This window comes from Drosophila kikkawai, chromosome 3L (assembly GCF_030179895.1).
Source record: "Drosophila kikkawai strain 14028-0561.14 chromosome 3L, DkikHiC1v2, whole genome shotgun sequence".
In the NCBI taxonomy this organism is placed as follows: domain Eukaryota; kingdom Metazoa; phylum Arthropoda; class Insecta; order Diptera; family Drosophilidae; genus Drosophila; species Drosophila kikkawai.
This window is the reverse complement of record NC_091730.1, coordinates 22,028,947-22,044,199: the sequence shown is the minus strand read 5'-3', so window position 1 is coordinate 22,044,199 and position 15,253 is coordinate 22,028,947. Positions and strand designations below refer to the sequence as shown.

The 15,253-nt window shown below is 39.5% G+C and overlaps 1 protein-coding gene across 7 annotated transcripts; it reads right to left on the bottom strand.

Moving 5' to 3' along the window:
• Positions 1-780: 780 nt before the first annotated feature.
• On the bottom strand, positions 781-15,066 carry LOC108078877 (beta-1,3-galactosyltransferase brn). Of its 7 annotated transcripts, none has more exons than XM_017173003.3 (4): positions 14,951-15,066; positions 14,286-14,342; positions 2,534-3,508; positions 781-2,303 (listed from the first exon to the last, which is right to left on the bottom strand). In XM_017173003.3, exons 3-4 carry the CDS (start codon positions 3,407-3,409, stop codon positions 1,824-1,826), a joined length of 1,356 nt encoding a protein of 451 aa, XP_017028492.1. In that variant the 5' UTR covers positions 3,410-3,508; positions 14,286-14,342; positions 14,951-15,066; the 3' UTR covers positions 781-1,823. The 7 variants fall into 7 exon arrangements, with proteins under 7 accessions (XP_017028492.1, XP_017028491.1, XP_070141213.1 ...); XM_017173002.3 differs by lacking the exon at positions 14,951-15,066 and adding an exon at positions 14,786-14,931; XM_070285112.1 differs by lacking the exons at positions 14,286-14,342; positions 14,951-15,066 and adding an exon at positions 14,786-14,916.
• Between the last annotated feature and the right edge of the window lie 187 nt (positions 15,067-15,253).

Sequence of the window (15,253 nt, the reverse complement as noted above, 5' to 3'; positions counted from 1 at the left end):
GCCAAGAAATACTGAGCTGCCAGGGAAAGCGACTAATCAGAGCCCGACTATAGTTACCGCTGTAATGCAACAATTGGCTGGCCCGCCAGACACGTCATCGCACAGGAGGGTAGGGTCGGGTCCTTCCGTGGGAATAAAAACAATTACTTGTCAGCAGGACAGCTCTACACCCTCCATGATTATCTCTATCACACAGACCCTCTTAGCCCCGAATAAGTGGCCCTCGAATGTGAATTCAACGGAATTCGACTCTGTCGTCCAACGTGGCGCTTTCGAATTAAATTCAAGTGCTTTGCTATTTGTGGTGCCGATTTTAGAGTCCTTGAACGCAGCTGCTGCAGTGGGTCTCCTTTTCCGGGCGCGCATTGAATTATTTACATGGCAAACAGTTGAATTAGCCGAGCTGCGGGTGTGTCCTGGTCAAGTGCAAATATGACATAGGCACGTACTACACCTACGTAGGAATTGAAAAGCCTTAAATTATTCACAAAAGTTCGTTTTCAATGATATATTTTAAACGAACCGCCAAGTTTTGAATGATAATTTCAGACACAAGCTGATTGGTATGAAACTTGGTTGGGTACTATGCTTGTCTCTTTCACTCTTTTGCGTGTGGAACCTGTTGAGTGAGAACAGTGTGGAATCGGTTGAGTGAGCACAGTTTGGACTGAGAACCGTTTAATATTATTTAAATTTTAATTACTTTAATTAATAATTCTAAAAAACGTTTACAGTATTTTAAAATCCCACAGAAACCCAAAAATATACACAACACTCCAATTTCGTTTGCAATTTGTATTTGGAAATAATTTTCATATAATTTCTGACAAACTTGAACATTGAATTAATTTCATTAGACATTTATAAATTTCATTTGTTACTCTTTTCGTTCTTGTTCATCGTTTTTTTAGCGTATGCTCGGACTCGTTCCCTACTTTCCGTTTGATATTTCGTGTTAACGTTCCTGCCTTTACTGTTCCCACTTATGTTATTCTCTAATTTAATTAAATTTATCCGTATAAATGTGTTTGCCGTCTCTGCAGATCTTTTGGCGTTACTGGAATTACTAGAATCAAAAGGGTACATAGAGATGGATTAGCTACAAAATACACTTGGCGCAGTAAATTACAATACAAAATAAAGAGAATTAGGTAAATATCATATAAGCGCGAAAGCCTTCCGCCGCATATTTGTTCCTACGTATATTTCAGTAAATACTCGCTTCGCTTTTGGGCTAAACACTTGTCCGAATTCAATATTTTTTTGGTTTGGTTATATTGCCTGCCTATATATTCATTACTACGATCAAAAAAAACCTCGAGTCCTCAGTTTGTCAGCGCGCGCTCTATTTAGCCTAGCCTTCTGTCCCTACGTCGTCTCCTCAATTAAGTACTATGGTAGTTGTCTTACGTTTAAGAGTTGTGCTTAAGGTTAACCTATGCTGCGGTTGCTCGTCTCGATTCCATCATTTGTTATTGCTGCTGCTGTTGGAGTTTGGTGTTGGTGTTTCTGTTGGTTGTTGGTGTTCTGGTTCTCTCTTGGTTTTTTTTATTGGTGAGCGATTCGCATTGGATGTACATACATGACTATCAGAATAATGCTTAGATTAGTTACGGTTCCATATGATACAAATGATTGTAGGCAGGTGGTTGGTGGTTCACTTGACTCGCAATGTTCCGTTGTGTTCGTCCCTACAAAAAATGCTACCTATCAGTAATCAGTTAACATTATGGATAACTACAAAATAAAAATCTAAGCTTAACGAAACCCTAAAACTGAACAGCCAAAGAAACTAAACGTAATCCATTGAGTTGCCAGTCAAACTAGCTGTGGCCGGAGCTCGTCTGCGCCTCCGATATATTCGCACTGAGTACCGCCGACACGACGGTGTTGGAAGTGGAAGAGGATGCTGATGCGGTTGAGAAGGCGGGTGCTTTAGGGGATTTGCTTTGCTTTGAACTGCGCTCGCGCTCCATTGCCATCTGCCAAATGCCAAAGACCTCCTCGGGGGTGACGGCATGGTTGGTGAAGAGGAAGGGCGGGTCATCTAGGTCGGTCGCTCCCTCGAGGAGCTGCCAAACGTCTTTGCTCTCCAGATAGTGATCCATCGAGGTGATCTTTGTGCCCGTCTCCTCAGCCAGTATGCCCGTGACGAGCACATCGTCCACCCAGAAGTATTTGGCCTTCTGGGCCGCCTTATACAGGCGACGAACGACATCCGAGGCGTACACGATGGCCATGCCGGGACAGTAGTGCGGGTAAAAGCGGTGGGGGTACTCCTTGTAGGTCACCCGCCACTTGGACTGCAAAGGAATGAATTTTAATTAGTAAGGCGGCATTAATTAAAACGAATTTTCAAGGGGTTTTGCTTCCACAGATGTTGGCTATCGATTGGAATAGATTCTTTCGATGTGAAACATGCCAGGTGGTCTATATCATTGCATTTCTTTTTAGCAAAAGCTACAAAACTCAATTTTTTAATAAACTCAGTGAAGGCGCAACCCCGAAAGCATATTTTTACAATAGGACTCACCCGATAGCTTCGCTTGACCCTCGACTCCTTGACCAATCGGCAGAGCAACAAGTCCGGCTGCGCCAGGAGCGCATGCTCCGGGAACGTGGGATCCTTTATGTATCTGACCAGTTGCGGAGTGTTCACAAACACGTCGTCGTCCACCTTGACCAGCAGCTGTGCGTGTGCACAGTTCTCGGTGAACCACTTAAGGGCCATCACATGCTTGTAGGTCATGTTGCGGTAGGCGTCAAGGAAGTTGCCCTGGATCATGTCCCCATAATACTTGTTCTCCCACTCGATATACTTCTGCCATGAGGGGACATACTTATCGGAGACGGCTCCGACCAGGAACATCACCCGGAGCGGCGTTTGATTTATGTAAGTGCGATTCGCCCACGTTCCTCGGATGAGTTTCCGCTTCTCCGCGTTGTCAATGGCCGAGTGAATCAGGACCAGAGCCTTAACGTCCTTATCACAGGCTGGCTGATTGATCTTGTATTCGAAATTGGGCATGTCCATCAGGTGGGTGCTCTGGCCCGGAGAAGCGGGCGTTCGGGATGTCGTCGGCCAGGGTGTGGCCGGGCGCTCGAATGTATTGCTAACTAGGCTATCGTTAAGACTAAGTGTGCGACTAGGCTGGTATGGTATTTGGTTTGGTTTGCTCCGGCTACCCCGGGTTCGTACGAATCCTCCAGCTGTTCCCGCTGCCGCACCTGCTGCTGCTGCTGCTGCTACTCCTCCTCTGTTGGCACTCGTAGGCGGATGGAGGGTGCTGCTGATCCCGGCGAAATCGACCTCCGACTCCAGCAGCGTCACCTGCTGCACACTGACCAGCCAGATGACCAGGCAGACGTTCAGGCAGATGATCAGCAGGCACAGCGATCGCTTGTCCATCCTAGCGGCTTCTTCTAATTGGGTCTAACTCTATATCCGGGCAGCTCAGACGGAAGCGTTTTCTGCGTGTCTTGGCCATTTAACTCCGGATCCAAGTGGCTGCAAAGGAAATGTGGTAATAAAAAACAGTTAGTGAGTGTGGCTAGAAATTAAATAAGCTTATCACCATCACGGTGATAATGGCTGGGCCATTAGGGTAATTGATTGGCACGACATGTGGACAATTTTCTAAGTGGCCAGCCGGTTTGAACGGGTTAAGCGAAGAGCAGCATTGCTCTGGGTCAAGTTCACTGAACTGACGTCATGCCATCGCAACGCACCTGCCATAATTCATTCACACACCTGATGAATTCCGAGCGCTTCCCCCGCCGAACTGAAAATGTCCCCAAGTGTACTAACCAAGTATCCTCGCACTGAACCAGCGCCCAAGATAAGGTGACTTTATCGATTTATTGGTCGCGAAACCAGAGATTAAAGCTAATAGAAAATATAGTTGATTTGTTAATAAAATAATTCCTAGAAATGTTTAAAAGTTTAATGACAAGAGAATCTCCGTATGACTAAGTTTGGACAACTGATTAGGGGCTTATCAAAACACATAAAGGCAGGCACTTAATAGTTGTATTTTTTAATTCGAGTAGCTAACCTAGCACAATTTGTAAAACACAGTTGTCATAAAGATAAGAACTAATTGGCAAATAGCGGATAGTTATACGTAACCGATAATCGAACGCGTTGAAATGATTTTGGTATCGAATTCGAGTCAGTTGACCAATTAAGTGATTTACGGTAAATTCAAAAACTACAAAGAGGTAAGTGAAATTTTAATTATTTATGGTATGGATTGCATTTTCTAATCAATCAATATATTTTGAAGAGCTTTTTAGGCAGCTTGGCAAACTTCATTTGTGAAAGAAACATAACGATAAGTTATCAGTTTTTAGCAAATGAGTTTATTTCTATCGGCAAACCTTTCCCGAGTGCAAACCAAACCCAAAATTATATTGTGTCATAATAATTAATTGAATAATAAGATACTCTCTAATAAATTTTATATGGTTTGCCCATTGCGATACGAGTACAGGTGTGCAGTTCGTATTTAATATTTATAAAAGGCAACCGGATGAGGCACTTGGGTACATGTATATAATGCGCCAGACAAAAGTCAAAATCGAAAGGAAAACACTGAAAGTCACTGTCACGTAGAGGCTTTACATAAGGTTCTACATAGAGGTAAATAAAATGATTACCTTTTATATGCAAACTCATATCTTAAAGTATTTTGTTTTGAGGTTAAATTCAAGCACTAGTATTAAATTAACGCGACAGAATAAAGTCAGTACTTTATTAGACCTCTGTTCGAGGTGTTCCACAATCACATACTGCCTTTATGTCGAACAAAATGCACCAAAGATACCATGAAATATAGGAGAGTGAAATGCAACGAATGAAAGATTATCATTTTATTGAATACCAGGGGACTTACAATTCTCATGTCTGCAACAGCACGCCCGATTAGATTAGCCACGTGAGTTTTATAAATTTCCGATAAGATATATTGGTTTATTAATGACAGATGGTCTGGTTTCTGTCCTGTTCCGCCCTATATTAGTTGCATTTAAATATTTTATGATTGCCGACGAGAGCGTCACAAATAAATTCGAGGCCGAAACGGGGCGGACAACACGAAACGCTATAAACTTTTTATTTTCATGTAAATTCCCCGCCAGAGTCAATAGCTTTCTACGGGCATGGTTAATGTAAAAGGACTGTAACGGCCTGGTCGTTAATGGTCTATGGTAGCACGCAAAGCTCGTCCTGTTTTAGCCAAATATAGAAGTAGGGGGGTTGGAAGTTTGAAGTACAATTTTTCAGGGGTGAAAAGAAGCGAATTTGCCGGATGCGACGGCCTCAAGATATGCAAAAACTAATTACAATCGAAGCTATGACCTTTCCTAACTGCGGGACCTGCAGACTTGGCCAAAAACGAAAGAACTGACGACAACTTCTGCTTTGGGCTTTAGGCCAGACCAAGGCCAATGTGCAATGCAAAATGAAGTTTGCCTGCAGGCCCGGTTTCGAGGGTTGATTCACCAGTAATTGACTGCCAACGGTCACGACATTTGATGGCAGCGATTAAAAAGTATGTGTAGGTTTTTTTTTTTTTAATATGTAGAAATTTGCAGATGGTTTTCCCTCTATTTAATAATTAACAAAAGAAATTGTTTTTCGTGATACATATTTTTTAGGAAACACCATTTTCATGTTACGGATTTGTTATCAAATGGCATGTGCCCTCAGTGAAAGTAACTAGACTTGTTTCTTGATGGGCAATAATTGAATTTTCCTAAAAAAATTTCAAATATTAATGAAAACAAGAAATGAAGCTAACTTCGGCAAGCCGAAGTTTGTATACCCTTGCAGATTGGTTTCGATGTTTATAATATAGATTTAAATGCTGAAAACACTCACAAAGCAAAGTTTCATTACATTTTATCTATACTTATTATGTTTACAGTTTGCAAGTTACAGTTTTACATTCCCAGCCTTACATTTTCCCTACATCTACCGATCGCTCCTATGGCAGCTATATGATATAGTTGTCCGATTTTTATGAAATTTATACCAAATTTCTAGAATAATAAAAAAAGCTTATATCTCAGAGTAGATAAACATACGATAAAAAACAAGGAAGCTATAATTTTTTTTCCTATTTATTTCTCGATCGTTCCTATGGCAGCTATATCATATAGTCGTCCGATTTTCATAAAATTCTTACCAAAATTCTAAAATAATATAAAAAAGCCATATCTATAAAATGGTGCAAAAATGTTGAAAAACAGCAAAGTTATAATTTTTTTTCTACAAATATATCGAACATTTGTATGGCAGCTATATGATATAGTCGTCCGATCCGGCCCGTTCTGACATATATAGCAGTGAGAGCATATAGAAGACTATATGCAAAGTTTCATTCAGATAGCTTTAAAACTGAGGGACTAGTTTGCGTAGAAACAGACAGACGGACAGACAGACAGACGGACAGACGGACAGACGGACATGGCTAGATCGACTCGGCTGTTGATGCTGAACAAGAATATATATACTTTATAGGGTCGGAAACGTCTCCTTCACTGCGTTGCAAACTTCTGACTGAAATTATAATACCCTGCAAGGGTATAAAAACATTGCACTTTGATTTCTAAAGCTGACGAATACATTTTACTCAACCACTTTCAATGAACAGCAATAAACTCCAAGTAGGCAGCTCACATTGACCTCTAATTAATAATTGTGATAATTATCTGTGGGTTACCCATCTTTGTCGGACTTATAAATAAACTGGCCTGCATTTCGTGACACTTCTAGGCATGATAAGAATTCAATTACTCGGCGGCTTCATCAATTACTTGATTGCCCTTTGCCCTGGAGCATGGTGTACTTTATAGCAGACGGGTTCTGGTAAAATTAATTAAGTACATTCCAGTCAAGAAATACTATTTTAGAGCTAAAACTAGGCAAACGATTTTGCCTATGATAAATATATAACTTCTTTTTGACATTTTTGTGGATATTCCTTATACATATACAAATAATATGGCCATCTTCTTTTGTCAATATCGTTATTACTGTATACCCAAAGCTATACTAACATTGTATAATCATTTTATTATTGATTTGCACCCATTTCTTTGTATGATTTAAAAATTACAGGATTGACCTCGAAAACGGTAACATATTTGGATAGTAATACCTTCCGATTGGCTGGCAAATATTTGCTTACGATATATAATTACAGTGAATAAACACTCCCAGAGGGCGAGTCGATAAAGATGGTTACCCATGGTGCCTGTCTGTGCAAACATTCCTTAGATGCCTCACCTTTGCGGCCATTACTGTGTGTTCACACCTCTCGTGAACTCTACGAAAATAAGCCTAGACTCCGTCTATAATAGTATATAGAATAGGGGATGGGATAGGGTGTTGGGTATTGGGATGGGTGCCAGCGATGGCATTTTGCAGTCGATAAAATGCCAACAGCAATGCCGAACAACTTTTTCAAGTCGAAGGTTAAATTTTATCGTGGTCTGAATGGGCAACAAAAACATCGACAGCTCTGGGCAGGCTATTCTTCTATTGTTTATCGGGTATCTGGGCTTTGATTAGTTGCAGGCCGCCGCCAGAGGAGGAATTGTTTTCATTTCATTCAGAATGGCAGCCGGTTGGCACGGCGAAAACTTGGCTGCTGCCCAAAAACACTTTGTGAATGCCTGTCATGTTGTCTCTCACTCGGCCAGCCAGCCAGCCAGCACACAATGCAACGAGAAAGGCAACTTTCACGTGCACTACTGATATCCGAGAGGGTCTTGTGGTAATTGCCATCAATTCGGGCAGGAATCAGGGTGCAATATTTATACACAGTACTGCGGTGGAAATAGCGGGGAATATGTAAATTCAGGGTTCATTGCTGCATTTCGATGTTTGTGGAAGGTAATAGTCCTAGTCCAAGACCAATGATTTGTAGTGTGCTTTTAGGCAGGGTTTTACATGGGCTTAAATCGCTTTAAAGTTTTCTGGCAGGCGTTTACAAACCAACTCTTATTTATAGTCAATAACTTGCTTCGTAACCTTTTATAAATTTCATTGAATTATAAATGACACCTTAAGTACACTAAGATATTTCTTGGCTACTCAAGTGCAAGGCAAACAAATAATAACTAATTTACGCCCTCATATAACTCGAACTTATTTCAAGGCAGCACTTAAATACGGCTCGTAATTAGCAACAAAGCGAATCGCCACACACAATAACCAGCAACTTGAAAACAAACAACAAGCTAAACATGAGTGCAGAAAATTGCAATTCCAATTTTCAGTCAATGAGCCAGTTGGTTTGGGAATTACGTGTAAGTACGTCTAACTAAGAGTTGTTTAATCGAAAGTGTGGAAATAGGTTTTAGCTGAGCAGCTTTCAGGAAACACAGCTTGAGTTGAGTTTGTCGATGACTCCTAAACTGGTTTGTGACGTTAAGTAAGTGCAACTTAAAATCGCATCCACTTTGTTTCGCAATAGTGCTTTCAGTCTGGTAATAGTTATAAATAAATGATTTATTATTTGTAGTTCCCCATTAAAATTCCATCAATCTTAAGTAAATGTTAATGATTTTAGAATGGAATTCAACTTTAAATTAACTTAGAAAATAAATAAACTTAAAGAGCTCAGTCCTAACTAACCATTTTTCTGTTTTGTAACTTTTCTTGGGCGCTTTATTTCATTATTTTTTTAGTAATAGTCACAACTTAGGACAGTTAAATATAAAAAAATGTTACGAAAACCATAAAGAATATTATCTTCAGTCTTGAGGAAAAGATTAACTAGAGTTTTTTCTTGTTTCTTTGGAGTCTTTATGTCACTAGACTTTGCGCCACCCGACTTTATGTCACTAGATAATCATAACTTTAGTTGTAAAGTTAAATCTACAATAAAAGTTAATAATATAAATCCTACCATATTCTTTAACAACTTTAACTGTAGTCTTAAAAAGATTTATGTTTCGTATTCTTACGCATTTATTCTAAGGGTAGTAGCTAGTTTTAATCAAAATTTATAGAAACAGCAAACAAAGATAATTTGCATATGGGAAAAACGATATATAATTGCTTGAAATTTTCTCAGTTTTATAATATGACAATAGACCCGCACTGTTTATGCCAGATTCCGGGGAACTGAAGCAGGGAATGTCCGCAGCTGGAGATCTTAGTATATATGTGTCACTATAATCCGACGGAATCTCAAGAGCCCGGAGAGCGTTGCATTCGCCACTTGGCATCCTGTCGCCGCCGTCAAAAGGGAGTCAAGTCAAGAGCTCAAGCATTCAGCATTAGGGCCCCCGCCGTCGGGGTAGACAAATGTCCCTCACATGTTGATAGCTGGCAAATGTAGCCATCCGTGTGTTTACTTACATATATTTACGTAAGTATGTAGGGCTGCACAGTGCTATGCTCACACATGCCACAAGCAGAAACACTGCAAACAAATCACCCTCATGGCACGGTCATAATCAAGAGATTTATATTTTGTTGTATACTTTGAAAACTATAAATCAATCATATGCATACCCAAGGGCTTATAAAACAAAACCCTTTTTTTATAAATTCAATTCCTTCTTAAACATAACTTCCGATTCCCTGAGTGCATTCCAGCTGAGAACCTCGGGAAAACTCGCCCTGTCCCAGATGTCGAAAAATGTGAGTCAGCGGAGCTGGCAGCGGCTTGAAGGAGTTCCGCAGACTGGCAAAAAAATAATATATTTATATATATGTATGTAGTGTGTGGGAGGAATAGGGGAAACCCAGACAAGTTTTATGCTGCCAACATGCCGCAATTACAACATGCTGGGCCAACAGACAGAGGGAGTTTCCTTCGCCTAGACTATGGTACAACATTTTGCGGTGCGGTGCTGTGCGGTACTGTTCTGTGGGTAAAACAGCAAACTTTTCCCATTTTCATTTCCATTGCCACTGCGACAGCACGCACTCTCTCTCCCTCTCTCTCACGTGGCCAACAAATTGCGGGGCAATGCTAAATAACGATGCCAGACAGATATTTAAGCGAATGTGGGTGCAACGTGCATGCAATTGCAATCCAAGTTGCAATTTAAGTTGCAAACATGTTGGACATCCCAGGCACCGGATGCGGATGCAATCTGCCCGAGCCTCTGAAGGTTTATCCGCCTCCTTCTCAGGATTTACGAGCACTATCTTACGTCCTGCGGCTTTAGCCTGGGCGTTGGCCAATCACTCAGAGAAACATGCAACATTTAGTATTATCTTTTTATTATTCTGAGATAGAAATTCTTAAGCGAATCCCAGCTTGTTGCCAAACAAAGATTGCATATTGCACAGAAATGAGTAATATCAGCAATATATAACATATCTTTTATGACCTAAAGGTTTGCGAAGCTTTCTTATGACTTCATTATCCACATGGCCTTGTTCCCATTTCCCTTTCCGATAGATGTGTTTTTCATATCTCAAAATGAAACAAGGAACTTATGCATATAATTATTTTTTATTGCAATATTTAAATCATGAGATGTGGAAGTTGTTTTCGATATGGCTTCACTGGAAATGTATTAACAACTTATGAGTAAAAGGGCTCCATGATAAGATAATGATTTTTTACCCTGCGTAAGGAGATGCTGGTTCTGGGTATTTTTCGCCAGTGTACAGCCACCGCAAAGCCATAATTAACCCTTTCTCACAAAGCCTGCGGCTGCGGACTTCGAATACACACAACTATGTGCCTTTGCAAGGAAGTTCTCTGAACGGGGACCCTGAAGTCATAAAGAGCATTATTACTCAAAGCACCCGAAGAGGGATCATACATAGTGGGTGGGGGTGTTGGGTTGGCGGTCGGATGACAGAGCGGAGACAAATGCATTCGGCTTGATTGAAGGACAAACTGACTGAGTGACAAGCCAGCGGGCGCCGCCGATTGCCAATTAAAAAAGCCAGCGGGGATAGGAACCGTGAAACAGGGAAATAAAAATGCAAAAAAATAGAGGAGCGAGGACACACCCAGGTTGAGAACGGAACGGGCCCTGGCCACTTTATAGCCTGCCTTCGGGGTTGGTCACTCTCTCGCACGCTAAATAATTTATAAATACATTTTCCTTAGCTGCGTATGAAAATTTAATTACGCGCCTTTTGTTTACATTTTCACAGGCCAAAGTCCAGCGATGAACCCTGGAAAAAACGGCGAAAACGAGTTCTCAGCACGCACTCCCATCATATTTATCGGGGCAAGGAACGAGGCTTAACTCAACCAGAAAATACAAAACATTTTAATAAAGGAATATCCCACTTATATACACCGATATTTTTACGAATTTGAATAAAGAGTGAGAATTAACTGAAACAAAACAAATTGAGTGAAGATATTGCGGAATACTTAATAAAAAATATTTCAAATCGTGACTCACTTTTCTTCGGGTTTACAGAGTTCAAGTGAAAATAAAGTGCTCAAGTAAATTTATGTTTATTTAATGGTGCATAACATACGTATGTTCTCACATTTCTTGTGTCGTTTATTAATGCAAATTTTTTTTTGCTGATAAAAATTTAGCTTGAATTTGTTGCAAATTGATATCTGAACTCTTTGCTGGTCTTGAAAAGTTGCTGATGGAATCGTTTGGGAACTCTGGAAACTGCATTGCCTTGAAAGTAAACAAAGTGCTTCTTTAGAATTCCTCTATATAGTCGGTAAATTGCAATGCAGAAATATATACGACCTAATTTATAGAAATGCAGTAGTAACAAAATGAACCGAAAACCTTCTACAATGCAAAATTTCGGCACACATGCCCGGTTTTTATAATTTACACGGGCAATAAATAAATTCCAAACATAAGCTTCGCCCCCCGAACAGATACAATATATATAAAACATTTTGTCTGCTTTGTGAGGTGGAGAGCGCTTCTCATTTTCGTTTAATTGAGAAACGCATTTTTGTTTGTTTATATTCCAGCGGTCGAACGCTTAACTTGGAATTTCAAGTACACATGTGCAAAATCGAAATCTATAAACATTTGCAGAATATTTATAATTCATATAAACAACCATGTATTCTCTATATGTTGCCATTTCTCTCAATAAGACAATAACAATTTGTATTGATACCTAAAGATTCAAACAATCAATTAAGTGACTGGACTTTAACTTGATTAATATTTTGAAGTTTAAACTGTGGCATGACAGTGTCACATGACAAATAATCTCAAAATAAAATCAATTTTTGTCTATTATTTTTAGGTGCTAGAAGATTAGATTGCATTGCGGATCATTAATGACAAATAATTAATTTTTTGCATTATTTCGAATAAAGAATTTAAATTAGAAAGTAATCTTTCTTTCTTATATTAAAGGAAAGGTTTATCTGATATTCAATAATCAATATTATTTAAGATTCTTTTATTAAATGAGTCACATATGAGAACTTGCCATTATTTGCTTAGGTTTTAAAATTTAGACTATTTTAAAACTGGAACTTTGTTCCCCACAGAAAGAGAAACTGAATACAAATATAAATACAATATTCATAGACTGTAAAGTCTTTATATGGAAATTAAAACTAGTCCCATAATAATTCAAATTGTGTTTTTGTTGGCAAATTTTATGTGCTTTTAAGATAACACACTTCGCAAACACATATAAATTTCACTGGGATCGGAAATTCGAGCGGGAGTAAAAGAGAAAGCTAAAACAACTTAAGCCGCTGACGTTGACGTGACGTCGACGGTGAGACTCCCGGTCTCCCGGGGTCGATGTACGGACCAATAAAAGCAACACCGCGCACCGTAAACGGCCTAACGTCCAACGCTTCGTGCACCGTCAGTTATCAGTGGGCCATAAGGCCCAAAAGGTGGCGAATAGAAGTAAGAAATGAGGATACGCAAACAAATAAACAAAGAAAACGGAGGCAATGAAAGGTAGCACAGAAACCAATTAAATATCACTTCAAATTTATTATAAAATAAACAAAGTTTATCTTGACTTATAACCTTAAGAAGTAGTTTTTTTTTATAACTCAATGCCAAATATTTATTTTATATTTTAAACGACTAATATTATAATATTTTTATTGTCTTAATTAACTTTTAATTTGTTTCAGTGTTTTGAAAAGTTTGCTAATATATCGTCAGCCAGAGAAATTTATTTAGAGAATGCTAAAGAGCGAGCTTCGCGCGGAGGCTGCTCCAAACAATTAAAAAATAGAGCTTTAAATTCCGCGGAGCATGTGATTTGACTTATTTAGGGCGTCAGAACAAATTGATACTGTGAAATTTTTATATTGATATTGTCAGTATAGGTGTCACACAATAAATAAATCAAAGCAGTACAGAGAAATGACAATTGAAATTATGAATTTCTGAGTTCAGAAAGGTTATTTGATTATATGGCCACAGAAAATGTGAATTATATTTATATTTTATTTTTTGATAATGTATTATTATTTAAATAATTGTTGAATAACAAAGGGCTTCCTTTTGTAAAATTTATTTGTTTAATATAGGTAATTTGCTAAAGTTCTTAAAATAATTAAAATGAATGACAAAAAATGTAAAATTCAATATTATTTTGTTTCGAGCATGCACTGTAATTATTTTTTTTCATTTCCTATAGAGTTTAACATTGTTTTTTTTTATCTCAATCTTAATAATTTAATTCTATGTATTGCGGAAATAAATCGCTCAAACGCTTTATAACTTGGGAAAACCAGCTATGGGAATTTCTACTGTCAAAATGAATATTGTCGCGCGTTCTAGAGGGAGATGCAGCGTGGCGGCGGCGCGGGCGGTACAGTGGAGCCGGCCAAGGCCAGGGCGCTGCAAAAAAGGCGCAGGAGCCGGAAAGGGAAGCGGGCGAAGAGGCAAACAGGCGAGCAGGCATGCGTGCCACTGTGCCTGAACTTGTTCAAGGTCAGCCCCCAGCCACGGCGACAGAGACATGCAAAAAAATAGCAACAAAAAACGCAGAAAAAGAAGAGCAGACAACAACGCTACCTACAGTAAATACGAAAAGAAACAACAACGCAAGACGGCTGGCCAAGTTAAAGGCGATGAATAAAGAGCGCATAAGAAAAAATTCCACAAGCACACACTTGGATACCGGGAGAGAGCGAGAGCGAGAGTGGTGTGGCGTGCGAGAGAGAGCGCGGGGGCGGACACCGTGGCAACAACAATGAGATGCTGATAAGAAGCAACAAAAAAGGCGTCAAGTGCCAATTGGGAGAAGCCAGAGAGATAAAACCCAAGTGCTGCCGCTGCTGGCTCAATTAGTTTCTTAAATTTATTGATAAACATTTGATTTTTACCTGATTGGCGGTTGCTGTGCTGCGTCCTCCTTGGTTGGCACATCAAATTGGTTTATCCTTGCAGAGAGACAAAAAAATGGTTCACGTTAAATTTTTACTTATTTATCAATTAATTGCCAAAAAGAGGTAAGAGCACACGCACACATCTTTAGGTAACAGTTATTAGAGCGAAGTTGGAGCGAGGCACCGAGCGAGAGGGAGAGAGTGCTAATTCAACACACACGCTAGCTGTTCGAATTTGTTGCTTTTTTGGCATCAATTTTTGTTATTGGCAGCTTGAATAAATTTATTTAACACAATTTTCTAAGAGAGACTGCGACGCACGCACATACACACACAGACATACACGTACACGACGGCAGGCGAAAAGGAATGCAAAGGATGACGAAGAAGAAGAAGCAGGCTGAAGGATGCTGGGCCTGGATTTTTCTCTTTGCAGCTCTTTTCTCGCCCTAATGACGCCTTTTTGCACTTTAAATTTGTTGAAACATATGGCTTACTTATTTTTTTGGCTAAATTGTGTACTTGAGTGCCAGGTTTTTTGAATTTTTCACCGAAAACAAATAAAAACCACCGCCACACACCGAAAAAACACCGCTCGCTTGTGAACTACATTTATAATGAGGAGTTTGTCTACATTTAACACTTTTTAATTCAAAAGGCACCTCTTGGTTTTTTCCCGGCTATTTTTCGTTGACAATGCCCTTTTAGTTGTATTTTTTAAACATTTTCAACGGGAGCAACACGGCAGCGCGTCCGCCTTTTCCTTCTTTTTAAACAGAGTGACCGTTTGCGATTAAAACACTGAAACTCTTTGGGAAAATGAACGGGATTCTGCCTCCGGTGCAGCTGGTCACACCTGAAACGCCTTTGAAGGAAACTCCGATGTTGTTTGGCAACGATCGATGTTTTTATCATTACAATTGATTTTGTTTGATTATTGATATTAAAAACATCAGTTTCATTGA

What these genes read in the sequence shown, in the direction of transcription:
- LOC108078877 (XM_017173003.3), bottom strand. Translation starts at nt 3,409, where the DNA reads ATGGACAAGCGATCGCTGTGCCTGCTGATCATCTGCCTGAACGTCTGC. An exon ending in GGGTCAAGCGAAGCTATCGG is followed by an intron (nt 2,304 to 2,533) that starts GTGAGTCCTATT and finishes ATTCCTTTGCAG; the next exon opens with TCCAAGTGGCGGGTGACCTA.